The 27,295-nt window shown below is 40.5% G+C and overlaps 1 protein-coding gene across 1 annotated transcript in view; it reads right to left on the minus strand.

Moving 5' to 3' along the window:
• ASAH2 (N-acylsphingosine amidohydrolase 2) overlaps window positions 1-27,295 on the minus strand; it is an 84,333-nt gene that overhangs the window by 4,726 nt on the left and 52,312 nt on the right. The window contains exons 8-20 of the mRNA XM_058187061.1: window positions 26,045-26,122; window positions 25,566-25,686; window positions 23,357-23,482; window positions 19,682-19,768; window positions 16,300-16,404; window positions 15,605-15,686; window positions 11,740-11,855; window positions 9,689-9,783; window positions 8,894-8,933; window positions 6,329-6,424; window positions 6,096-6,191; window positions 4,099-4,245; window positions 1,153-1,212 (exon numbers count right to left, since the gene is read on the minus strand). Of these exons, the coding sequence (XP_058043044.1) occupies window positions 1,153-1,212; window positions 4,099-4,245; window positions 6,096-6,191; window positions 6,329-6,424; window positions 8,894-8,933; window positions 9,689-9,783; window positions 11,740-11,855; window positions 15,605-15,686; window positions 16,300-16,404; window positions 19,682-19,768; window positions 23,357-23,482; window positions 25,566-25,686; window positions 26,045-26,122 (1,249 nt within the window). The remainder of the gene's footprint in view (window positions 1-1,152; window positions 1,213-4,098; window positions 4,246-6,095; window positions 6,192-6,328; window positions 6,425-8,893; window positions 8,934-9,688; window positions 9,784-11,739; window positions 11,856-15,604; window positions 15,687-16,299; window positions 16,405-19,681; window positions 19,769-23,356; window positions 23,483-25,565; window positions 25,687-26,044; window positions 26,123-27,295) is intronic.

The raw sequence follows: 27,295 nt of genomic DNA on the forward strand, positions 1-27,295 counted from the left end.
CTCATATTGTCTAATTTTAATTCCCTCTATTTTCGTTAACTCTCGTATTTTATCCAATAATGGTTCCAGAGTCAAAACAAACAATAATGGTGATAAAGGACATCCCTGTCTCGTTCCTTTCGCAATCTTAATAACTTCTGTCAGACTACCATTTATTATAATCTGAGCTGTTTGCTCTCCATAAATCGCTTTAATTATTCTAACAAAACAATCTCCAAATTGCATTTTCTCTATTAATTTAAATAAAAAATCCCAATGCAATCGATCAAAGGCCTTCTCCGCATCCAGAAAAATAAGTGCTGCTGAAGTATTCTTCTTTTCCAAATATTCCAATATATTAATAATCTGTCTAACATTATTCCTCATCTGCCTCCCTTTTATAAAACCAGATTGATCAGTATGAATTCTTTGTTGTAAAACTAACATTAATCTATTTGCTATTATTTTAACAAAAATCTTATAATCATTATTTAAAAGTGAGATCGGCCTGTAATTACCGGGTTTAGAGCAATCTTGCTCCTCTTTTGGTATCAGTGAAATAAAAGATGTTTTCCATGACGGGGGTATTCCCACTCCTAGTTGAATCTGATTAAATAATTCTTTAAGTGGGCCTAGTATTTTATCCTGTAGTTTTTTACAATAACTTGCTGTAAGACCATCTGTACCGGGGGTTTTCCCGATTTTTAATTGTTTAATTGCCTCCATTATTTCTCCAGTAGCTATCAGCCGATTCAACGCCTCCCTTTGTTCTAATGTTAGAGTATTAACCTTATAATCTTCCAAATAATCATAAACGTCCCTATTCGATATTTTATCTTTTGCATATAGAGTAGTGTAAAATTCTGAGAAGGCCTTTTTAATTTTAACCTGTTGATATATCTCTTTACCTTTATATTCTATTTTTTGTATGACACGTGCTTTCTGTTTTTATCTTTTTATCTTTCTGTTTTTATCAGTTGTATCTTTTGTGTTAATTTGTTTCGTCTTCCCTGTCCTCCTTTTCCATATTTGCAATTATGATGAGAAAGAGGGAGGGAGAGAAAAAAATAAAATAAATAGACATTGCATCTCAGAATTATTTGGTCAAACGCAGGAAATCTAAGGACTCGCTCGATTTTTCTGTGCAATCTTTCCGTTGGTTTCATATCTCACCATATATGCTGCAGAACTCCTTGGATTTGCTCCTACAAACTGCACTTCAGCAATCTGTCCCTAGGTGAAAGAGATAACATGAGTGTTGAGAAAATGAACTGGAAATCACTTCCATGGTACAAATCAATCAATTCTGCTATGGCACAAGTTCTTTTGAACTTCATAGCTTTTCCTATGCTCAAAATGAGCACTTTCCTGATGGCCATTCAATTCTTTTCCTCAGGAAGCTCAAACTGTTCCTCAGAAAGCTCAAACTGCCCAAGAAGCTACTGATCCAGTTCCACAGAGGAATTATTGAGTCTGTCATTTGCACCTCTATAACTGTCTGGTTTGGTTCTGCAACCCAACAAGAAAGACACAGACTTCAGAGGATAATTTGAACTGCAGAAAAAATAATTGCTACCAACTTGTCTTCCATTGAGGACCTGTATACTGCACGAATCAAGAAGAGGGCCGGAAAATATTTACAGATCCCTCACATCCTGGACATAAACTGTTTCAACTCCTACCATCAAAATGACGCTATAGAGCATTGCACATCAGAACAACTAGACACAAGAACAGTTTTTTCCCCGAAGGCCATCACTCTGCTAAACAAATAATTCCCTCAACAATGTCAAACTATTTACTAAATCTACACTACTATTAATCTTCTCATCGTTTTCATCACCAATCTCTTTCCGCTTATGACTGTATGACTATAACTTTTTGTTACTATCACTAAGGGTTAAATTGCAACCTATGACCATCATTTGTGTTGTAAATGTTGTACCTTTGATGAAGGTATTTTTTTCCCTTTCTTTTTCTTTCTTTTTCTTTTATGTACACTGAGAGCATATGCACCAAAACAAATTCCTTGTGTGTCCAATCACACTTGGCCAATAAATTCTATTCTATTCTCTTCAAATACAAATGGGTAAGGAGATGTGTAGATATCATTTCTGTGTAGATAGCATTTCTTTAAAGAGTGGAGATATCCTTAGTGCTAGAAACCTTGTAGTATGAATGCAGGCATATATACAACATCATTCAGAGCTTCTACACGGAAGATAATCACCTTTTCCTGAAATGTCAATGAAAGGACACAAATGGCACACAAAATGAAGCGGTCAGTGTATGGACTCAATGCCTGGAGGCTGTTCAGGAGTAGCCCTGGAGCAGCAGCTATGAATTCAGGAGGAACTCCAAATTATTCACTATTCTTGAATGGAGAAAAGCAATCCTCCATCGTTATAACTGTTTCACCCCACCAAGCTAAATACTATAGCCTCCAGAGTCTAGGTCAATATGATAGCTTCAGCTATGGAGCCTGGGCTTGAGATGTACAATTAGGGATCACCAGCATATAGATGGTCCTTGAGTGAGGGACAGGTATCTACTCCAGGAAAGGAGGAAGTTACAAGACTTTTATTGGAAGAACCCTCCCTACAGCTATAATTATAAATACTCTCAAATATTGCTGTCCAGCTAAGGTGATTGACGAAGTTATTACCTCACAGTTCTAGATGCATTTGGATGAAGCTGATTTTATGGACCCATTTCAATTAGACTTTCATCTAGGACAGGGGTTTCCAACCTTGGCAACTTTAAGCCTGGTGGACTTCAACTCCCAGAATTCCCCAGCCTTTGCTGGCTGGGGAATTCTGAGAGTTGAAGTCCGCCAGGCTTAAAGTTGCCAAGGTTGGAGACCCCTGGTCTAGGATATGGTATTGAGACTGCATTGGTTGCCTCTGTGAATGACCTATACTGGAAATTACACAAAAATGGAGAAGGGGTTCGAGCCTACCAATTGTTCTGAATATCGCTAGATAGGTGGCCAATACTGTAAATTTGAAAAGTAAATAAAATAAATAAATACATCAGTACACTGTTTCCCCAAAAATAAGACCCTGTCTTATATTTTCTTTGAACCCTGAAATAAGTGCTTGGCCTTATTTTCGGGGAGGTCTTATTATTTTGGGGCGCTTGGAGTGAGATGGGGCTCCTCTTGCCATCTTACCTGATTTCCAGCTCTGTCTCCCTAACCCTAACCAGAGGAAACGGCGGGGACTGGCTGCGCATGTGTTTAAATATTTTCGGGGAGGGCTTATTTTCGGGGGGGGGGCTTATTTTAGTGCATGCACTCAAAAGCCCGATTGGGCTTATTATCAGGGGATGTCTTATTTTCGGGGAAACAGAATAGCATTGGATACCATCAGCTATGGTATCTTTTTGTCCATCTCATGTAGTCAAAGATGCTGGTTTCCAGTATGTTTGATCTTCTTCTTGGGTTATGTTTAAAAGCTCTCCAAGCTTTTAATTGGCAACTAGGATCCTTATTTATTTTCTCAATTTTGTATAGCTGATCATCTCAACAAATGACTCTGGAAGATATCCGAATCAACAATTACTGGTACAGCCAGAAAATGGGTCCCTTCATATCCTCTGGAGCCCCAGGCTCAGAACCTGGCCTCTTAAGGTCTTACAAAAAACCCAGAAGGATTGGCACCTTCCTTAGGATGAGTGCTACAGCAGAAAATGCACAATCCTTATTTTCATTTTACTGTCATGTTTATATTTTGCACTTTCTTGGGTATGCATTTCATAATAAATAAAACAGACTGGGTTGAGAGAGCTGAGGCAAAGGCACTTTGTGAGCTTCCATACTTCAGGTTTCCTAACCCTGATCTTAATTTAATGTCCTCACTGCTGCCACACTGGAAATTCTTGGAACATCAGGACACTGTTACTTAGTGAACTACTACAGGGGTCTGCAAACTTGGCTCTTAAGACTTTTAAGCCAGCTTTGCTGGCTGAGGAACTCTGGGAGTTGAAGTCCACAAGTCTTAAAAGAGCCAAGTTTGCAGACCCCTGAGCTAGTATATTGCCACTCACAATGATATGATTAAACAAGGTTTAAAAATACAGCCAAATAAAATGGTTGGGTGGGAGGTGGAATATACATACCACTTTGTATGTTGGTTGAACATCTTTTAGAACATCACCATACTTCTGACCAGCTGGCTTTTTATCAAAAACAAGAGGCAAAAAATTCAGGTTTGTTACGTTTAAGATGGGTGGCTCTGGAAGATTTGGTAAATCTTGAGTAGTATCCTGGGGAAAAAAATGTAATTCAGTTTGAAATGAAAGGTGCTTTAATCTTAACCAGGACATAAAGCAAAGGGAAAAAGGAGAGGGAATATGTAATAAAAATATTCTGCTGCATGGAGTTGAGAGATCCTGTTCAGTATTTCTGTATCCTCTTCCAAATCTTCTATTTGTTTTCATTTACGGGCTTCTTGAAATGAGTCTACAACAACTTGCCACAGCGAACTCGCCATGGTAAACTCACCAGGGCCAATTCACTGTGGGACAACTCACAGTGGGGCAGGAATTACACTAATATTGAAGAAATAATGGAATAGAACAGGGGTGACAAACTGGCGGCCCGCAGGCCAGGTGCATCACGTGCAGGCCACGCCCACTCTGGCTCCACAAAGGCAAAAAAGTCACGAAACATCACATGATGTCACGTGACATGATCAAGTTTGACATCCATGGAATAGAATCATTAAAGAAAGAATGCCAAAGGAGGAACAAAATGAAATGTAAACGACAAAAATGAAATTAATTTTTAATTATTTTAAGTAATTAAATCGAACTGTTGAATTGTCCTGCTGCGAGTTGTCCTGTGGCGAGTTGTCAGTGGTGAGGTGGCTGTGGCGAGTTCTCCCATTCCGCCTTGAAATACACAGGCCAGTTTTAAACTTCCATAGCAAACTATAGAAGCAATATTATTCACACTTTGCTGCTTCTTTACTCTGGGAATGTACTTGACAAAAAAATATATATCTCTTGAATAATTTTTGCATGGATTTGTCGTGTCCCACTCCTCCGCTGACGGCCGGGTCAGGGAAATCCGAATCAGGCTTGCCTCTGCAGTTCTGCCCAAAGTCCTAGCAAAGTCCTCAGAGCAGGCAGGAGACCAGTAAATGACTTCAGCAAGATAAGTTCGACTTTGCCTGACTCAGAGACTGCCAGAAAGCAGATCCTTTATATAGGCCATGGGGTGTGGTTCCATGACTCAGCACTCATTAAGGCCTGCCCCTCCCTTCCTTCTGTTGCCTCCGCCTATCCAATCTTCTGATGCGAGGGTCACTCCAATCAGCTGTTGTTGGAAGTAAACTTTCCTCAGGCTCACATGCTGTGGAGGAGGGGGAGGGGTCTAGCTGCTCCGTTTGCCTGGGCATGGAGCCAGGGCTGGGGCCGGGGGATGCTCCCTCCTCTGCAGCCTGCTTGGGCATGGAGCCAGGGCTGGGACCGGGAGGTGCCCCCTCCTCTGCAGCTTGTCTGGGCATGGAGCCAGGATTGGGGCCGGGAGGCATACATTCCTCCGTGTTCGGGAGCAGATAAGCAGACCCCGGCTGCGGTGAGAGTGGACAAGACACAACAGGATTGTAGTCAGTAGTCAGCATACATTTATGGCAGTAGTAAAATCCAATTTTTTTTTTACTACCTGCTCTGTGGGGCGTGGCTTGGTGGGCGTGGCAGGGGAAGGATAGTGCAAATTCTTCATTCCCACCCCACTCCAGGTGAAGGATACTGCAAAATCCCCATTCCCACCCCACTCTGGGGCCAGCCAGAGGTGGTATTTGCCGGTTCTTCGAACTACTCAAAATTTCTGCTGCCGGTTCTCTGAATTGCTCAAAATTTCCACTACCGGTTCTCCAGATCCTGTCAGAACCTGCTGGATTTCACCCCTGATTTATGGAAGATGGGAGGTGCTGAGATGGAAAACAAAAATCACTTTTCTTTGGAGTTTATATTGATGGAACATCTCCACATCAGAATGCAGCCCTTTTGAAACCTTCTATCATATGCACCTCTAGAGATTGCAATCTATTTCCACTTGTAACTAAGAATCGGAGATTCTTTAACACTGCATAATTGCAACATGTTATTACCGTAGCAAGAGCTCTGGCCAGGCCTTGAAATAACTGTATATAGGCAGAAAGCGTGTGTGGTCCAAATATGGTGGACCCTCCTTCATATCGTTGAACCTGCAAGGTGAGACATGAAGATCTATGAATTCATGACTGCCTCATAATCCTAACAGAAAACTAAATTTTCTACAAAATGTCATCACAAATCATTCATGCTACTTATTTTTGTCTTAAGAATATTACTGGTTTATTACCTGATATTCTTCATATGTAGTTACGTAGTGGGTGTAAATGCTGCTCAATCCTGAAATTACAATATCCATTCCTGCTTTTCCTTGAATTTCAAATTCCTATGCAACAGAAAAAGAGGACCAGTTGGATGGCTGTTACCCAGTGGTGGGATTCAGCCAGTTCGCACCACTTCGGGAGAACCGGTTGTTAACTTTCTGAGCAGTTTGGCAAACTGATTTTTGGAAGAAATCATTAGGACAGAGAACCGGTTGTTAAATTATGTGAATCCCACCACTGCTGTTACCATCTAACAGAAACATCTCCAGAAACACTACACTACTAACCAGAGCATATAAAACATTTGCTAGACCAATTCTTGAATACAGCTCGCCTGTCTGGAACCCATACCTCATTTCGGACATTAATACAATTGAGCGTGTCCAGAAATATTTTACAAGAAGAGTTCTCCACTCCTCTGATTACAACAAAATACCTTATGCCACCAGCCTTGAAATCCTGGGTTTAGAAAATTTAGAACTCCACCACCTTCAACATGACCTGAGTTTAACTCATAGAATCATCTGTTACAATGTCCTTCCTGTTGAAGACTACTTCAGCTTCAATCACAACAATACACAAGCACACAATAGATTTAAGCTTAATGTGAACCGCTTAATGTGAACCGCTCCAATCTTGATTGCAGAAAATATGACTTCAGTAACAGAGTTGTTAATATCTGGGATGCACTACCAGACTCTGTGGTCTCTTCCCAAAATCCCCAAAGCTTTAATTAAAAACTATCTACTATTGACCTCACCCCATTCCTAAGAGGTCTGTAAGGGGCGTGCATAAGAGCACCAACATGCCTACCATTCCTGTCCTAATGTTCCCTTTTGTGTGCTTGTATAGTTATTACATACTTATGCTTATATATATGCTTATATATCATATAGTTATTTCATGTTTATGCTTATATATACTGTTGTGACAAATAAAATAAATAAATAAAAATAAAATCTTGCAACTCAACCCCTTCATCATTCTTTAGCTTCTAATCCCTAATAAGCAGAGCTCTGAAAACAAAAGTATCTGAAGTAGGCTACAGTGCTGTACTTTCACGCACAGGTTGTGAGTTTGTAACGTTTGTGATTTGAGTGTGAGATTGGTTGCAATGCAATATGAAATAAGCACCTAAGTGGGAAAGGAAGGGGAAAGCGGGAGAGAATTACCAGAAAAAACTAGGTAAAAGAGGAGATAATAATGAAGAGTTTATTTAATAGTGTTTCCAAGAGTTTATTATTATGATTATGGCAGATAATTTGATCAATATTAATTTATTCCCAAAACAAACTTAAAAGAAATTATTTCCTTTCTTATCAAATGAAAAAATTTTAATCACAAAAGTATTACCTCAGTTTAATCAAGTCTTGTGTATTAAACAATTCTGAAGTCAAGGAGAAATTTGAGAAGCCATAAAGAAAGGGAAATTCATCTAAAATTCATCCATTCTAGAAGTTGAGAATAAATATATTTATTTATTTAATTTGTCTGGCCAAGCATAAGACAATTTTTTAAAAAATTGCCATCATGATACAAAAATTAAAATGCAAACTGAAGGCTTTTGAAATTCCTCAATAAACATATGAATGGAGAGCCTGGACAGATGATATCTCCTATTTTTTCCACAGGAAGAAAATATTCTCCAATAGTCGCTGAGTATTTTTTTTCTTTTTGCAATGACACTAATTCTGCTATTTAAAAAAATCAAGGAGTTGTTCGTAAGCTAACTATGTAATGAAGAGCAAGCCATTCATATATGTTCACGAAATGTTAGTCCTTGACTCACAAATAGAGGTAGGTGTCTTGACTTACAACCACAAGTGGGACTAGAAATTCCATTGCTAAGTGAGATGAGTCATGTCCAATTTTATGAACTTTTTTGCTGTGTTATTACGGGGAACCACCATAGTCGTTAAATAAATCACACAGTTGTTAAGCAAATCTAGCTTCCTCTATTGACTTTGCTTGTCAGAAGCCAGCTGGGAAAATGACCCCAGGCAGTAGTGGGATTCAAATAATTTAACAACTGATTCTCTGCCTTAATGATTTCTTCCAACAACCAGTTCACCAAACTGCTCAGAAAGTTAACAACCAGTTCTCCCAAATTGGTGTGAACTGGCTGAATCCTTCACTGGCCCCAGGACACTGCAACCATCATTTATTTATTTATTTATTAAATTTTTATACCGCCCTTCTCCCAAAGGACTCATAAATACATGCCAGTTGTCAAGCACCCAAAATTTGATCATGTGCCCATGGGGATGCTATGACAGTTATAAGTATAAAAACCTGTTGTAAGTCACTTTATTTCAGTGCCATTGTAACTTTGAATGGTCACTAAACGAACGGTCATAAGTCAAGGACTACCTGTATGTGCAGCAATGTCATACTTCACTGTTAAGAATTTCTCAACTTCTTCCAAAGACAAAGCATGTTTTGCCAAATTGAATGAGTTCTTGAAAAATTGCAGGGAAAGTTCTCTACCACTGTTCACTAATTCCTTTCTTATTCTAAAACCACCAACTTACTTTTTTCACAGCTTCACGAACTCTTCGGCCAGACATTGTCCTAGAAGACACACACAAACACACAAAAGGAGTATCAGTTTCCATACCCTTCTAAAGAGCTGTTGATTCTCAAAGAAGGTTGTTAGATTATTCTCTTTACGAAAAAAAGATAATCATTAATATTTCTGAGCAAGAGAATAAATACCAAAACAGTTTCCTATCTGCTCTTATGCAATGAAAATCTATTGAAACTAACCAAATAGTTGAGTCATTATTCAAGAATCGGTTAAGGGGATGTTCACCAAAGAAAGTGGTGGATTACACCTTAAGCAACTTAAATTAAATTAAGAATATTGTAATGTCGATCACTGGCTTTTATTTTTCCCTGTTAAATTTATAGTACATAAGCAGAGTATTGCCTGCTGCAGGCTTCTGCAATCTATTGACTTTCAGATATATGTGGATTTCAGTTCCCCAAATTTCCATCTATCACACCAATTCTGGCTGATCTCGTCTGTCTTTCTATATTTCCCACTATCTGTCCTCTAGAACAGGGGTCTCCAACCTTGGCAACTTTAAGCCTGGAGGACTCCAACTCCCAGAATTCCCCAGCCAGCAGAATTCCCCAGCCAGCAAAGCTGGCTGGGAAATTCTGGGAGTTGAAGTCCTCCAGGCTTAAAGTTGCCAAGATTGGAGACCCCTGCACTAGAACAAGCCTTTCCTCCTAAATAAACCCGCTTTCTTTTTCTAAGCTAATCATAAAATACAAAGTATGTGTGTGAATTATATTATAAAAGACAGAATATAAAGTCATACGTAAACTCTCCTGGAAGAGCCACAAACGCTACAGATCCAATGGTAAACATCTGGATATCAATTATACTGGACTGCCATGGGTAAGGCTTGGTAAGCTGAAGCAATTCAAAAGAGAAGGGGAAATCTTAGATCAGCCTTTATATTAAATAATATCATCAACAATTAAACCACATTTACTCCCCTTTGTGACTCAAGGGACTTGTGAAAGATTAGAAGTTGGTGGGCAAAGTGAGCACATGGAACACTCAAACCAACCCCCAGAATTGATTCCTTACTGTTTTCCAGCAGAACACTTTAGGAATGTGATGCACAAATTGTTCGACAGATTTAGCATACCTAAACACAATAAATCTAGAATTCCAAATTTCTGAAACGTCAAAAAATATGTCCACCATTTCACTGATGTCATGAAGTTTCTACTTTGTTGTTGTTGTGACTTCCATTGCCCAAATGATGATGATGATGCCAGTCTTGGGCCCCAAAGTTTAAGAGTATAGCAATAGGCAAATATGAGTATTTTGCCAATATTCTGCTTATTCTGGAGCTGATCAAGTGGCTAATCCAGGGGTGGGCTTCAAAAATTTTAGCAAGAGGTTCTCTGCCAGGTTGCTGGGTGGGCGTGGCCATGGGGGGGCGTGGCCTAGTAAAGGCAAATTGCAGAAGTAACCTGGAAACATCATATTTTAATTGAAAGATTCAAGGATGAGGTATAGATTGCAGTGGCCAAGAAAAGGTTTTCCCAGTGAATCAATGAAAACTAGCCAAAGTCTATCCTAGTCATAACTCCCACTTGCCACTAAAAAGAGCTGCAAGTCTAGGAAGAGGTCCAAATAATTGTGTACACATTCATGGCAATCCCTCCATCCAAGGCTAAATATGGAACGATCTAAAGCTCTAGGAACCAAAAGTAGTTCCATCACTTCTCTGGCATAGGTTAGAATGCAGTATTGCAGGCAAACTCTGCCCACCGCTTGGAGTTTGATCCTAACAAGCTCGGTGCTCAAGGTTGACTCAGCTTTCCATCCTTCCAAAGCCAGTAAAATGAGGAGCCAGATTGTTGGGAGCAATATGTTGACATTGTAAACCATTCAGAGAGTGCTGTAAAGCATTATGGAACTGTATGTAAGTCTAAGTGCTATTGTTATTACTATAGTCTGGAATGGAGATATACAGGTGGATATCTTCAATGCATTCCTGATAGTCCACCTGGAACCAAGAGATGACCTTTCTTCTTCCTAACATATAGACCAGTAGATACAGGATATTTAAATGAGCCACTAAATTTATGTGAGTAGTCTCACATCAAGCTCTCAAAAATTTTAGTTAAAGTTCAGCACTTTTGGTAACCCCAAATATTTTTCTATATACTACGTACTTTTTTCCATATATCTGGAACAGATTTGTGTTCCATTCCTTTTCTCCCCATCCCCATTCCTTTTCTCCCCATCCCTTCCCACGAAATTTCCTGTTTTGATCTTTGACAGTAAAATCAAATAAACCCTTTTTTAAAAAAAATAGCCTAAGGATAACAATTTCCCATTAAGATTTGAAGATGAGGTTGAAAGACAAAAGGGGAATCGGCATCAGATTTCCAATCTCCTGCAATGGCTTGCTATGTGCCTCCCATAATATTTCTCTCTGGCCATCACTACATCAGTCTTTTCCTACTATCCAGCCTTCAGATCATGCCACCTCCTATCCCTGCCATCTAGCTTACAGCTATTCCTGTTTAATGAGCCATGGGTTCATCTGACTCAGGTTCTCTGACTCTCTTCCCTTCCAAGTTCCCCGGTGCCCACAATCCTCCCCTCAAAAAAAAAAAAAAGAGAGAGAGAAATGTTACTGCCTTTGTGCCTACATGAAGTGTATCATCAAAGTGAACCTATTAAACAGTAGGGAATATTGCGTCCTTTTTATGATCTTTCCCAAAACAATACATCTGAGCAAGGGCTGCACTTCTTGCTGCTCCTGTGCAATAAATATAATCTGTGAGGCAATAATTAACTTAAACAATAACCTTGCTTCTCTCTGTAAGATCTAATGGTGCATACCTCTCCTACAGGAAGTAGAATAGGCTTAGGTTTGTGGCATTCTATTGATTCATTGGATGGTTGAACAAGGAAAGCATCACGGATAGAATCCCAGAATGGGTGGCCTTCAGTGGTGCCTGTTTTAAAAAAAGCATGTAGTAGTAGAATGTTTTCCACCATGTTAAAATACATTATTGAATTAATAAAGGTAAAGATTCCCCTCGCACATATATGATAGTCATTCCCGACTCTAGGGGGCAGTGCTCATCTCCGTTTCAAAGCCGAAGAGCCAGCGCTGTCCGAAGACATCTCCGTGGTCATGTGGCCAGCATGATTAAACGCCAAAGGTGCACGGAACGCTGTAACCTTCCCACCAAAGGTGGTCCCTATTTTTCTACTTGCATTTTTCACATGCTTTCGAATTGCTAGGTTGGCAGAAGCTGGGAAAAGTAATGGGAGCTCAACCCATTATGCAGCACTAGGCATTCGAACCGCTGAACTGCCGACCTTTCGATCAACAAGCTCTGCGTCTTAGCCACTGAGCCACCGCATCCCTAATATTGAATTAATACGAACTATTTAAAAACATCTAATTGCATTATAGAAAATGCCATTAAGAACCAGTTTGGTGCAGGAGTTAAGGGGGGAAAAGGAAACTGGGAAACTATGAGTTGTAGACCTGCCATGGGATGAGTTTTGGCCAGCCCTCTCTTTCATCCCTCGGAAGAAGATGATAGGAAGCCACTTGTGAAAATGTTGATTAAAAAAAACCCATGGGAATTTTTTCATGTAGTTGCCAGAAACCAAGACTAATGTAAAAGTACACATTTATAGTGTATAGTGTATTGATAGTGTATTGTAAACAGTATAATTTATGTAAGTTGGACCATAAGAAAGGCTGAGCACCAAAGAATTGAGGCCTTTGAACTCTGGTGCTGGAGAAGACTCCTGCGAGTCCCTTGGACTGCAAGGCGAACAAACAAACCAGTCCTAGAGGAGATCAACCCTGACTCTTCTTTAGAAGGCCAGATCCTGAAGATGAAACTGAAATACTTTGGCCACCTAATGAGAAGGAAGGACTCACTGGAGATAAGCCTAATGCTGGGAAAGATTGAGGGCAAAAGAAGAAGGGGATGACAGAGAATGAGGTGGCTGGAGGGAGTCACTGAAGCAGTCGGCGTGAGCTTAAATGGACTCCAGAGGATGGTAGAAGACAGGAAGGCCTGGAGGAATTTTGTCCATGGGGTTGCGATGGGTTGGACACAACTTCGCAACTAAAAACAACATAATTTATGCAACCTATAATTGTCAAGAGGCATTCAATAGATTTCTAATTTCAGTACCTTTGCCTTTTAACCAACAAAGAAGAAACTCATCTAAAAATGTTTACAAGTATAAATCATTTGTTTTGATTGATGGTGAGGACTACTTGTAAAGTTAAGGATGCCTGATATTTACAGCAATCTATTTTTTTTAATAAAAGTGGCAGATGTGAGAAAGACAGTTGGGAGTCTAGGAAAGAAACAAAAAAGGGAGTAAACTTCCAATCAACAGCTAATGGGCAAGACACTTGGCTGTTTATCCAGTGGTGAAATCTGAATCGGTTTACTACCAGTTCGCTGGCCGCACATGCGTGCCATGCACCAAACAAAAGCTGCGATGCACATGCACAGTTCGCACCAAATGCGAGCTGCGAGCTTCCCAAGGAGGCTTGGGAAGATAAGTAGAACAGCGCGGGAGGGTGATCAGCTGTGGTGCGCGATCGATGGAACCCTTTTTTTACATTTTTTACTACCGGTTCAGCGAACCAGTAGCATTTTTTAATACCAGTTCAGGCGAACTGGCCCAAACTGGTAGCACTTCACCCCTGAGTTTATCTCATAAATGGTAACCTAGCCCAGCAAGTAAGAAATCTGGGGAAAAGTGCTACAGATAATTCAAAAATACTTACTAACCTCCTTATGAACGAGGATTGGAAATTTCTCTTATAATTTCCAAGATTTTTTAATGATGCCCAGATTAGCATTAAATATGCTTTATTGTAATCTGTATAGGTTTTGCTATCTTGATCTTCTCTAGCTCAACAAGGCTTGGCCTGATGACTAATTAATGAAATACTCAAGTAACTAATCAAATAAACTTCAGTGCAGAAATACAATGTAGGTAGTAATAACATTCAGATAACTGGAACATGATTTGTTTTAATATACTATACTATACTATACTATACTATACTATACTATACTATACTATACTATACTATACTATACTATTATATTATACATTATAACTTACTGATATTACAAACCCATGGGCTGCTGTGCCATTTTATAAGAATGGACCACTTTTAGTATTATGTATTAAATACATCTTTAAACCATGTATTCACAGATTATTTTATCACGGTTCATTGTGTTTTGTTGATGACATTCTTATCTTGTGTCCTTTGCACAGTGGTGATAGAAAGCTTGGAAACTACCCTACTGAACATTGCTTTATTGCCTGGTGAAACAAGAGAAAGAAAGAAGCGGTCTTGTTCTACCTGGAAGTAAATTGGATGCTGCTACTGATAAGTGCGTATAGTCAAGGCTATGGTTTTCCCCGTTGCAATGTCTGGCTGTGAAAGTTGGACTATAAGAAAGGCTGAGCGTCAAAGAATTGAGGCCTTTGAACTCTGGTGCTGGAGAAGACTCCTGCGAGTCCCTTGGACTGCAAGGCGAACGAACAAGCCAGTCCTAGAGGAGATCAACCCTGATGGCTCTTTAGAAGGCCAGATCCTGAAGATGAAACTGAAAACTTTGGCCACCTAATGAGAAGGAAGAACTCCCTGGAGAAGAGCCTAATGCTGGCAAAGATTGAGGGCAAAAGAAGAAAGGGACGACAGAGAATGAGGTGGCTGGATGAAGTCACTGAAGCAGTTGATGTGAGCTTAAATGAACTCCAGAGGATGGTAGAGGATAGAATAGAATAGATTTTTTTTTTATTGGCCAAGTGTGATTGGACACACAAGGAATTTGTCTTGGTGCATATGCTCTCAGTGTACATAAAAGAAAAGATACGTTCATCAAGATACAACATTTACAACACAATTGATGGTCAATATATCAATATAAATCATAAGGATTGCCAGCAAAAAGTTATAGTCATACAGTCATAAGTGGAAAGAGATTGGTGATGGGAACTATGAAACGATTAGGAAGGCCTGAAGAAACATTGTCCATGGGGTCGCAATGGACAACTAACTTCGCAACTAACAACAACAACAACAACTGATAAGTTAGGAAAAAACCCTTCTGAGCCTCATCTTTGCCCTCAATGCCCTCTCTTAGCTGATTCTTCCTCAAGCAGCATCTGTTCACCCTGTATCCCAAGGTCTTTCCCACATACCATTACAGGGACAAAAATGTAATGTAAATGTAATGTAGAAATTTCTGGAACAAAACAATTTTAAATATTTGAATACAAGTTCACAAATTTTTCGAAATCTATTTCTTCATATTGCAGGGTCAAGGCAGAATGCACACCTCTTTTTTAAAAAAAAAATATTATTAGGTTTATCTTTATTTTTTTAGTCAACTCAAGGCAGAGTACATACTTATTTTCTTATTTTCCCCACAATAACAACCTTGTGAGATACATTGAACTTAAATCAACCTGGATTTTGGGAGGCCTACAACTCACAGTCTCATTTCTAGCCCAGCATCATAGCCATTTCTCCAAGCTGGCTCTCCAAGTTTGTCTTCCAGACTCAGATGCTCTGCAGAATATGGTGGCTGAGAATTTGAGAATCTGCAGTTCCATCACATATGCAGACGAGTACCTTGGGGAATGCTGTGTAACCGAAAGAGTAATAGTAATAGTAATGTCGATATTTCTTTCTACTTGCCTTGAGTAAAATTGAACATTCCTGGTCCATCTATGGTACCTGCAGCAAAGCTGTATCCCAAGGCTGGTTTACATGTTTTACCCTTTGGAAAACCAATGTAAAGAGTTAAGGTCTTGTTGTGCCTCGCTCGCCCCCCTCTCCGCAGCCGGGCCCCTCTCATCTCCTGTTATCTCAGCCAGAGACGGATAATGAAGACGAATGGCCTGGCATGCCTCCAGCCCCCAGTCCTGGCACCATGCCCGGACAGACCGAGCAAATAAACCCCTCCCCCACAGCTTGTGAACATGAGGAACAGGAAGTCAGTCACGAGCTGGAATTGCCGGCAGCTGGAGGGTGGAGGGATCCACGCTTCCGGAGAATGGAGAGGCGACGTCAGCAAAAGGAAGGGAGGGGCAGGCCTGGATAAGTGCTGAGTCATGGAGCCACACCCCATGACCTATATAAAGGATCTGCTTTCTGGCATTCTTTGAGTCAGGCAAATTCTAATTTGGATTGCTGAAGTCACACCTTGGACTCCTGCCTGACCTGAGAACTCTGACAGAACTTTGGCAAAGCTGCAGAGGCTTTGTGGCCACGCTTGATACCGACTTCCCGGACCCGGCCGTCAGAGGAGGAGTGGGACACGACAAGTCTGCATTGTAAATACTTCTATATTGTTACCATCTGCCTGGAACATCATCATGGAGGTACACTACCGTGTGTGTAGAGTTAAATTGAACAGTGACATTACTCATGTCCACCCATCGATGAACTGAACTGATGGGCCCATCAAGCTCTTTTGAGGCCTTCATATATATTTCCTGAAATACAAATGAGAACCAATCATCACTCGAAACTGGTGATAATTTTATTACTGTATGTGAGCACATATATATTGTTTAAGTGTGGATCTGTATGTGTAAATATATGATAGGGAAGTTCTGGACTTCTGAACTGCAACTCCCAGGGACTCTCATTAGACATACAAGCGGAAGCTACTAGGATTTGCAGTTCAACAATGGGCATCATTTCTTCAACAAATCTAGCAGGCAGAAGAGATATGAAATCCTGAGGTAGAAATAGCCACAGCCAAGCTCTTACCCTGACAGAAGGGTAAAACTCTTCATCACAGCCAATATAATTCATACATCCATGATTTCTTACTACCATGTTTCCTCAAAAATAAAACTCTGTCTTATATTTTTGAACCCAAAAATAAGCGCTTGGCTTTATTTTCAAGGAGGTCTTATTATTTTGGGGTGCGTAGAGCAAGACAGGGCTCCTCTTGCCATCTTACCTGATTTCCAGCTGTCAGGCTGTCTCCCTAACCCTAACCAGAGGAAATGGGAGGACCGGCTGCGCATGCATTTAAATATTTTTGGGGAGGACTTATTTTCCGGGGGCTTATTTTTAGCACATGTGCTCAATAGCCTGATTGGGTTTATTATCCAGGGAGGTCTTCTTTTCGGGGAAACAGGGTAGTTAGGAAGTAAGAACTCTAAGCAGATAAGATAAGGTTAGAAAAAAGCTATGACATGTTTCAACAACCGCCTACTGCTACCGATTGCCTCGCACTGACCCGTGCGCTCTCACAGAGAGGGACTCCTCAGGGTGCCGTCCGCCAAGCAATGTCGGCTGCCGGCCCCCAAGGGAAGGGCCTTCTCTGTGGGGGCTTCCACCCTCTGGAATGAACTTCCCCCAGGATTACGTCAACTGCCTGACCTTCGGACCTTTCGCCGCGAGTTGAAGACATATCTATTTAATCGCACAGGACTGGCGTAGAATTTTTAGTAGTTTTTAATATTTGGATTTAAATTTTATTGGGTTTTATGGTTTTAAATGGATTTTAATTTGGCCTTATATTTAATAAGTTTTTTAATTACTGTTTTTATTGTGCACTTTTTACTGTTTTTATTTGGCTGTGAACCGCCCTGAGTCCTTCGGGAGAAGGGCGGTATAAAAATTTAATAAATAAATAAATAAATAAATAAATAAATAAATAAACTTCTTCCTATCCCCAAAGGGTAATTGAATTGGAGGTATGGGAGTTGTTGTAGAAACGGAAGAATAGTTTGTACCCTTCCTGAATCCTACAATCCATTTGAACAAAATTTAGCTCCAAGGCTTCATAGGAAAAGGATGCAAAGTTAAGACAGCTTTTCCAAGGTCTGTCAAGTCCAATACAGTAATGAAACTTTACATTGAACATGATATAATCTATCTATCTATCTATCGATCGATCGATCGATCGATCGATCGATTATCTATCATTTATCAATCATCTTTGCATATTTGTAGACATTGTATCATTGCTAAATAAAGTTTTTTTAACAGAAAAATATTCTAGTTAAAAGGAAAGTTGGCATATTATTAGAAAAGTGACAACCTCTATCATCTATATTTATCTAGAATCAGGGGTGAAATGCTCCCGGTTCAGACCGGATCGGACGAGTAGGTAGCAGAAATTGAGGCTAGTTCACCAAACCGGGAGCAATGGCTGGCTGGCCACACCCCCAAACCGGTCCACGGCAGGTGGATGTCTACAGCTGACAACTATAATGAATATGTCCACCTGCCGTCCCGAAGCACCACCGCGCTGAACAAAACAACCCCATTGCTCCACGCCTCTTCCTGCAGCCAAATGCACCCAGCCATGCATGCCCTTTCCTCAAATGGGCTGTGCATGGGGCACTTGGAGAGCAAGCTAGCAAGAGAGCTCTCCAACCTCTGTTTTTGTGCGTGCGTGCTTGTGAGGGAGGGAGGGAGTGATCTGAAGCTGAGCCATCCAAACTTCTGGAAGAGATGTGGGCGGCTTCTGAGCAGCCCTGAATCAGCCAGCTCCACCTAACCTATTCCCTGAGTCTTGCCGTTCTCCTCACCCCCCCCCACCCCACTCAAGCAGCAGCTCCCTGCTCGACCCCAGCTGAGAAGAAATGTCGCTGCTTGAGGGGGGTGGGGTGGGGGCAGTGAGGAGAACAGAGAGACTCAGGGGATAGGTCAAGTGGAGCTTATTGGGGCTGAGCAGGGAAGCCGCTGCTTGAGTGGGGTGGGGGGCGAGGAGAACGGCGAGACTCAGGGGGTAGATCTGGTGGAGCTGGCTGACTAAGGGCTGCTCAAAAGCCGCCCCCGCTGCTGCGAGAAGTTTGGGTAGCTCGGCTTCAGATAGCTCCCTCCCTCATACACACACACAAACAGAGGTTGGAGAGCTCTCTTGCTCGCTCTTTCTCCAAGCGCCCCATGCACAGCCCATTTGAGGAAAGGGCACACACGGTTGGGCACATTTGGCTGCAGGAGGAGGCCCGGATGGAAGGCAGGTTTTTCTGCAGCATCCCCCTCCCCTCTTTGGATCGTCCTGCAAGGTGGAGGCTGTGCCTTTGCAGAAACGGGGTGGGCGGTTTGTATAGAGGATTGGCGGGGGAATGTGCAGCCCTCCGGGATGAAGAGCAGGACAAGAGAAGGCTTCAAAGTTCGCTTGGGCATTTGAGAGGGAAACTCAAACTGTTATTAAGAACACAAAGCCTGCAGTTACTGCAGGTTCAAGCCCGGCCCAAGGTTGACTCAGCCTTCCATCCTTTATAAGGTAGGTAAAATGAGGACCCAGATTGTTGGGGGGGCAATAAGTTGACTTTGTAAAAAATATACAAATAGAATGAGACTATTGCCTTATACACTGTAAGCCGCCCTGAGTCTTCGGAGAAGGGCGGGGTATAAATGTAAACAACAACAACAAAACAAAACAAAAAGCGTTGGGGCTTCAGAAAGGCAGAATGTGCTTTTGTGCAGCTCCTGGCTTCTGTGGCATTCTGTGAAAGACAGAATGTGCTTCTGTATCGCAATGTGAAGCTCCTGGCTCTAGCAGTGAGTGACATGAGTGACGTCAAGTTGGCCACGCCCACCCAGTCACATAACCACCAAGCCACGCCCACCAAGCCACGCCCACAGAACTGGTAGCAAAAAAAATACATTTCACCCCTGCCTAGAATGTTAAGATTCTAGCATCTATATTTTCCTAGAATGCTTTCCTAGAAAATATAGAAGCTAGAGGCTAGCACTTAACTACAACAATATTTTCCTAAAATGTTACGATGTTAGACATACCTTTGCATTTGAGTAGACGTGTGTCCCAATTATTCTGGTGCTCTGAAACATGTCTTTCCCAGGACCTGTAGCAATGCAGAACTTAGCCTAAATTAGAAGGGAAAAGATATGTGGTTGATCAGCCTTCAATTCTAAATTCCAATTACGAACCCCTTTCAATTTTCCTTTAAATTGCCGCTGATCAAGCAGCAGATCAGAACCAGTTATGGTTAAGGTACCAGGTTAGAAACTACAGGCAGAGGCATCCATGAATTCTAGTTCTGATTTAGGCATAAAGTCACTTGGTCCAGTCATTTTTTCTCAGTCCTAGGAAGGAGGCAATGGCAAACCTCTTCTGAAAAATTAGCCAAAAAAACCTGCAGGGGCTTGTCCAGGCAGTGCCTGAGAATGAAATATAACTGATCAGAAGCAAAAATAAAAGCAGTGATTCTTGCCTCAGTTTTGGTTGCCACCATGCTTTGACCTGGATTGTGGCCTGCGAACTCTGGACTTTTCTTACCTCGTGAACCTTCTTGTATTGTGGATATAATTTTGCCTGTTGGATTTATCTCATTTGGGAAACTTTCGAATGTCTTGTGGACTCATTGGCCATTGCTCTGTGAACTAGCATTGGTCTGCTTGTGAGTGGACGTTATTGGGACAATTTTGGATTTTTGATGAAGGAAGTTGTTGGGGAATATAAATAAATAAACCCACTAAACCACAGGGGTGTGTGTGTGTGTGTGTGTGTGTGTGTGTGTGTGTGAGAGAGAGAGAGAGAGAGAGAGAGAGAGAGCAAGCAGGTCAGCACATTATTGAAACTGAATTTGGAGAATTAGTATGTAAAACATTGTATCATTCAGTGGGCAAAGAATTTTGAATATAATATAAAGAACAGTGGGGAAAATATGGACAAAGGGTTTGAAATTTATATTAAATTATAATTTAAAAGAAACATTTTATGAGATGATGTATTGTTGGTATAAATAGTCAAGATTGTATAAAGGTACTTCAAATGAATCCTGGAAATGTAAATGTAAAGAAATTTTTACCATTTATGGTGGACTGGTGATAAAGCAAAAAGATATTGGAGCAGGATTCACATCTTAACACAGTAGATTCTTAAAGTCAATATAAAGATAAAACCAGAGACTTTTCTCTTGGGCTTAAAGGATGAAGAGCATGGGGGGAAAATGACACTCTGATGTTACATACAGTATGCTGACAAATTTATGCACAAAAATGGAAGGATACTTTGATTCTCACAATGGACAAACTGCTGCAAAAGCTGATGGAGTTAGCAGAGAGAGTAAACTGACTGCTTTGATTAAAGAAAAGAATGCGATTAGCTTTGTTTCTGCTTGGAAACTGCTTTCGAATTTTGTGCTTGAGGTTAGAAAAAATGAAACTTTGATTTTTGATTTTGTTGATTAGATATGAAATGGCTAGTATACATTATTAGTAATAGTAAATAGAATAGAATAGAATAGAATAGAATAGAATAGAATAGAATAGAATAGAATAGAATAGAATAGAATAGAATAGTATAGTTGAGGTTATAGTCTATTACCTATTAATGCACCAAAAGAGTCAGAAGTCAATGCTTTTCTCTTTCTTTTCCCCTTTACCCAACATTTGTTCCTCTTTCCCTTCTCATGCGCTATTTTCTCATTATTATTTTTCTTCGTATTTCTGTATATTTTGATAGGTAATTAAAAAATCCAAAACATCAGCATTGCTGTACAACAGGGAAGAAGTGCTTCATCCTGTATGGCAGAAGTAGTCAACCTTTTTATACCTACCGCCCACTTTTGTATCTCTGTTAGTAGTAAAATTTTCTAACCGCCCACCGGTTTCACAGTAATGTGTAGCATAGTCTGTATATGCCTCTCGCGCATCGTGGATTGGGTTGGGGGGGGCGCCGGCTACCAGCTCTGCTTGTCTGTTACAGCTGGGTGATGTGGGGGGAGATACGCGAGATATTCTGGGATGAGGCTCTTTTGTTTGCGGTCGCACTATAGCGCCATTTAGTTTCACTTATGTAACGTGAACTAAACTTATGTGCAGGTGATACAAATAGTATATTTTCAGAAATTTAAATTGTCACAGGGAATTTTATGAAAACCTAATGAAAATATTTTTAAATAATGCTGTAAATTTTTTTAAAAAGTCAATTAAATTAAAAAAAGGGAAAGTGCTTCAGTATCGGACAAAACCCCTACCACCCACCATGAAAGCTGGAACGCCCAGTAGTGGGAGGTAGGGACCAGGTTGACTACCATTGCTATATGATATCTGCTTCTTGATCTGGCCCAGTGGTGAGTTTCAAATTTTTTTACTACCGGTTCTGTGGGTGTGGTTTGGTGAGCGTGGCATGGCTTGGTGGGCGTGGCTTGGTGGGCATGGCAGGGGAAGGATACTGTAAAATCTCCATTCCCTCCCTACTCCGGGGGAAAGTTACTGCAAAATCCCCATTTCCTCCCGATCAGCTGGGACTTGGGAGGCAGAGTATAGATGGGAACCGGAGAATACCGGTTCTCCGAAGTACTCAAAATTTCCGCTACTGGTTCTCCAGAACTGGTCAGAACCTGCTGAAACCCACCTCTGATCTGGCCCACCTCAAAGGACTGGATCCCTTTCGGCAGAAACCTATGTACCTCTTGTCTCCCTATATATAGAATTTTCTTCCTTATCTCTAACTTGGGTTGTTGTTGTTGTTGTTGTTGTTGTTGTTATTATTATTATCATCATCATCATTATCATCATATTTTTATCTTGCCTTTTTATAGATACTTAATCCTCCTATGGACTGGAAGAAAATGACCAGCCCAAAGTCATCCACTTGGTTTTGTGCCTAAAGCAGGACTAGAACTCACAATCTTTTGGTTTCTAGCCTGATGCCTTACCACTACAACAACTGGCTCTCTTATTAGATGCAGCAAAGTAACTAAAGAAGGAACTAAATGATCTATCAAATTGGCATGATCTCTATGGAGATCCTCAATCATCCAGCCCATGGTGCTGGAAGGTGCTTTTTCAAGAGACAACTGGAGTGTCTGTTTTTTTCTTTGAAGAGGTTTCGCTTCTCATCCAAGAAGCTTCTTCAGCTCTGACTGGATGGTGGGGAATGGAAGGATTTATACCCATTGCAGACAGCTGGTCATTTGCATTCTTTTAGCAAGTCATTAAGGCCATCTGGAGGTTTATTTGTGTCCTCAGGGTCACCTGAGTGGTGCAAATAGACATGGAGCCTCCTTAGTATTGTTGAAAGGATTATGTTATAGACTAGACACAGATGATATCGTATCCCTCCCCCTCTGTCGAGAAAGGGGGAGGGATAAAATGTACCAGTGGTCCTCTCTCTCCAAAATGTGGACTTGAAAGAATACATACTATTATCCAACAGTCAGTGGGTTATGATGTAACCAAATACACAATGGAATGATTATGTTTAATATTTATCAGTGGGAACTTAGACCATCTTGAGCATTTTGAAGAGTAATCTATGAGGTAAATTATCCTGAAACCAAAGCAATTAATTGCTCTCTTTGAAAGACCGTCTTACTGGGTGTTGAATTTATAAGGTTCTTCTAGTTTCCTCCCGAGTACCTCTGGTATGTAAGAGGGAGGTATATGAAACCCCATATAATTTCAACCACAAAACGCAAAAACTTTTGACCCAGATCTAATACTTACCCCACCTATAAGGCAGTAATTCCCCATGTTTTCACATGACTCTCCAGTGTTGATGCAGTGTGGGCCCTTTGTATTCGGAGACACATCACCCAAGTTAGACGATATAAAAGCTGCTACAAAGGGACCCTGAAAGAGGAAGAAAGTCATATCGGTGACTGCCTTTGATTCCACAACATTTATAGCTCAGAATTCTCAGCATTTGATGGAGGTGGAAGTATTATAATTGCGAGATGGCAAGGTGAAAAGCAAGAAGCCCTACTCTTTATAAATGCCTATAGGGTCGATGTACGTAGAAAAGTTGTTGGGATTGGCCTGTAACACCAGTGGTGGGTTTCTACTGGTTTGCCCCGGTTCGGGTGAACCAGTAGTGGCAGCAGCGGAAGGCTCCGCCCGCCCACCCAAACGTCATCATAGACACTCTGCACATGGAACTCACTACTGTGTAACACTACACTTATCTTCGTGCGAAGATAGAAACACATGGTAACCTGCAGATGTTGCTGCAAAAAAACATCCTCAAGTCTCATGTAAGAAATTTAAATCTGTGTATTATTCTTGGTAGCATATATGATTTACAATAACATATAAGATTTACAACCATTTGTTTAGTGACTATTTGAAGTTCCAACAGCACCAAAAAAAATGGCTTATATCCGTTTTTCACACTTACAACCGCTGCAACATCCCCATGATCACGTAATCAAAACTGGGATGCTTGGCAATTGGTTCATATTTATGATGATTGCAGTGTCCTGGGGTCATGTGATCAGCTTTTGTGACCTTCTGACAAGCAAAGTCTATGAAGAAGTCATTTTCACTTAACAATTTGTTTAAGGTGTTGCTAACTTAACAACTGCAGTGATTCACTTAACAGTTGAGGCAAAAAAGTTCGTAAAAGAATTAAAAAAAAAACATCTCACTTAGCAACAAAAATTTTGAGCTCAATTGTGGTTGTAAGTCAGGGACGACACTTCCCTTATGAGACTAGACTAAAAGTATATAACAATATTTGAGCAAGTTTGATCAAATAGATACTTATCAAAATGACTTTTAATGAGACCTGACAGTTATTGCAATGTTTTCGTTGCCTGGCACATTCAAGCAATATTCTGTGCTTTTAGATTTTGTGAGTAGTCACGTGGAAATGAAAGTTTGCTTTTTTGCATTTATTTAATTATTTGTACTTCCATGCTTTGTTCATTGCACAGTCAGCCAGATGTTCAGACTCAATTTGGCATTTTTATTCACCTATTTACTACTACTACTATTAATCTTCTCATCGTTCCCGTCACCAATCTCTTTCCACCTCTGACTGTATGACTGTAACTTTGTTGCTGGTAATCCTTATGATTTATATTGATATATTGACCATCATTTGCGTTGTAAATGTTGTACCTGGATGAAGGTATCTTTTCTTTTATGTACACTGAGAGCATATGCACCAAGACAAATTCCTTGCGTGTGTCCAATTACACTTGGCCAATAAAAATTCTATTCTATTCTATTCTATTCTGTCCTTTCCAAGGATTTGGGGTATAATTATTATTTATATATAAAGTCTGGGTGGCTTACAAAATCCAAAAACAATTAAAAAGATCTGTTAATAACATAGAACCCCACAGGAAACCCAGGCCAAAGTAATCAAACAATAACAAATCAATCCACACCAAAGGATCAATAAGCGCACCACCCACAGAGCTGGGAATAGAACCAAATGTTAAGGCTTTCTAGAACTCCAGAAGAGCTACTGTCTCACATTTCTCCTGCCAACTGAAGAAAGGAACGCATTTCTCCAATTTAGGCTCCTCACCGTAACCTCCTCAACTGTACTGTGAGTAAAAGCTCCAATTTCTTAATCAATAGGATCTGGAATTCTAGGAACTGAATTTGCAATGCTTCCAGAGAGTAACGTAGTTGAACTTCAGATTGTTGATAAAACCTAAAGTACTAAAAGAATCTTGAACAGGATTTAAAACCTAATGGGGAATAACCATTTGGGGGTATTATTCCATGTACTGCATGGGAAATGTCCCAGATGCAAATCCCAAGATATTCACATAGAAATATAACATTTCTGGTACAAATACCTCTAGGTAGCTGTCAGTCACTGCCAATCACATGGGGCTATTTGAACTACCAGCTACATTCAATAGAAGGGCTGACAAAGCTTATCATGTTGTATACAATGATGCACATTCATTGTTCTTACCTTTCCTGGAAGGTATCCTTCATTCTTCTCTTGTTCAAAGAGATAAGCTGCATAACCAACATTGTCACTATTAACTAAAACATTGGAGTTGTTCATACTGACAGGATGAACAGCAAACCAGCTAGTAAAAAAATTAAAAAGGGAAAGCTGTTAGGAGAGTATTTACTTACTTTTTTGCTTGCTTACTTACTTACTTACTTGTATGCGATCTATTCCCAAAGGCCCTAGGCCAGGGGCCTCCAAACTTGGCAACTTTAAGATCTGTGGACTTCAACTGCCAGAATTCCTCAGCCAGATTTGCTGAATTATGGGAATTGCATGTATGTTTGAGCCAGTCATTCTTGCTGCCTTGTCCCAACCTACCTTACCATCCCAGCCTTTATGAGCTGTTATATATGTAGGCTGTAAACCCTGCTGAGAATAATATGAACCAATACAGTCTGCCTGGGTTGACTTCCTTCCCGTCTTCAACTTCTCACCTAAACATTCCAATCTCTTGGCCATTATCTGCAACCATTTTCAGCACCGTCATTTCTTTGTCTACGTTTGATGAATACCTGGAAAACATGGAGGAAGTTGAGGGAGGGAGGAGAAAAGAGAGAGTTTCACAACAACTAGACTAGAGCTTCTCAATCTTAACAAAGATTTGTGGACTTCAACTCCCAGAATTCCTCACCAGCATGAAGAATTCAACATCTCAGCATTCAGCATTCTCAGCACTCAAAATTCATTCTCAGCATTATCAACATCCTTAGCAAGATCAACATTAAAGTTTCTTGGACATTCACCTATATACACACTTTTACCTATATACACGTTCTTAATGTCATTGAAGTTTTTCTATAGACAGGCCTCATCAAATATATGCCAATTTTCATTTTTATGTTAATTCTTGGTTGTTTGCTTAACGATCCATGTTGCTTTACCATTATAATTTTTAATTTCTATTATGTCATTATTATACCATGGATGTTCTGTTGTCTGTAAACTGCTGAATAACATAAGTTCCAGGTGGTCTAAAATGAATAAATAAATGAATGGCTGAGGAAGGAGTTTATCTCTTCAACCTTCCAGCATTGCCATTCCTATGATCAGCAGTTGATAGTGGCCTTCCCTCATCAAGGAAATGGAAGAATGAGGGGAAAAAATAATACCCTCTAAATATATATAAATGGGACGCGGTGACTCAGTGGCTAAGATGCTGAGCTTGTCGATCAAAAGGTCGGCAGTTCAGCAGTTCGAATCCATAGTGCCACATAATGGGGTGAGCTCCCATTACTTGTCCCAACTTCTGCCAACCTAGCAGTTCTAAAGCATGTAAAAAAAGCAAGCAGAAAAGTAGGGACCACCTTTGGTGGGAAGGTAACAGCGTTCCTTGCACCTTTGGCGTTTAGTCATGCCAGCCACATGACCACGGAGATGTCTTCGGATAGCGCTGGCTCTTTGGCTTTGAAACGGAGATGAGCACCGCCCCCTAGAGTCGGGAATGACTAGCACATATGTGCGAGGGGAACCTTTACTTTTTTAAATATATTTTCCTCTCCTTCTGGGCATTTTGGAAAGAGAACAAAACAGGAAATCATTATATTCCAGATAGGGCTACTATACATTACCTATAGGATTCTGTTTTTTATCGAGCAAGTTCTAAACAAACAAACAGGTAATTGTTTAGAGCACTGTTTGTCAACCATGATAATTTTAAGCTCTGTGGACTTCAGTTGTCCACAATA

The sequence above is a fragment of the Ahaetulla prasina genome, chromosome 6 (assembly GCF_028640845.1).
Source record: "Ahaetulla prasina isolate Xishuangbanna chromosome 6, ASM2864084v1, whole genome shotgun sequence".
Taxonomy (NCBI): Eukaryota; Metazoa; Chordata; class Lepidosauria; order Squamata; family Colubridae; genus Ahaetulla; species Ahaetulla prasina.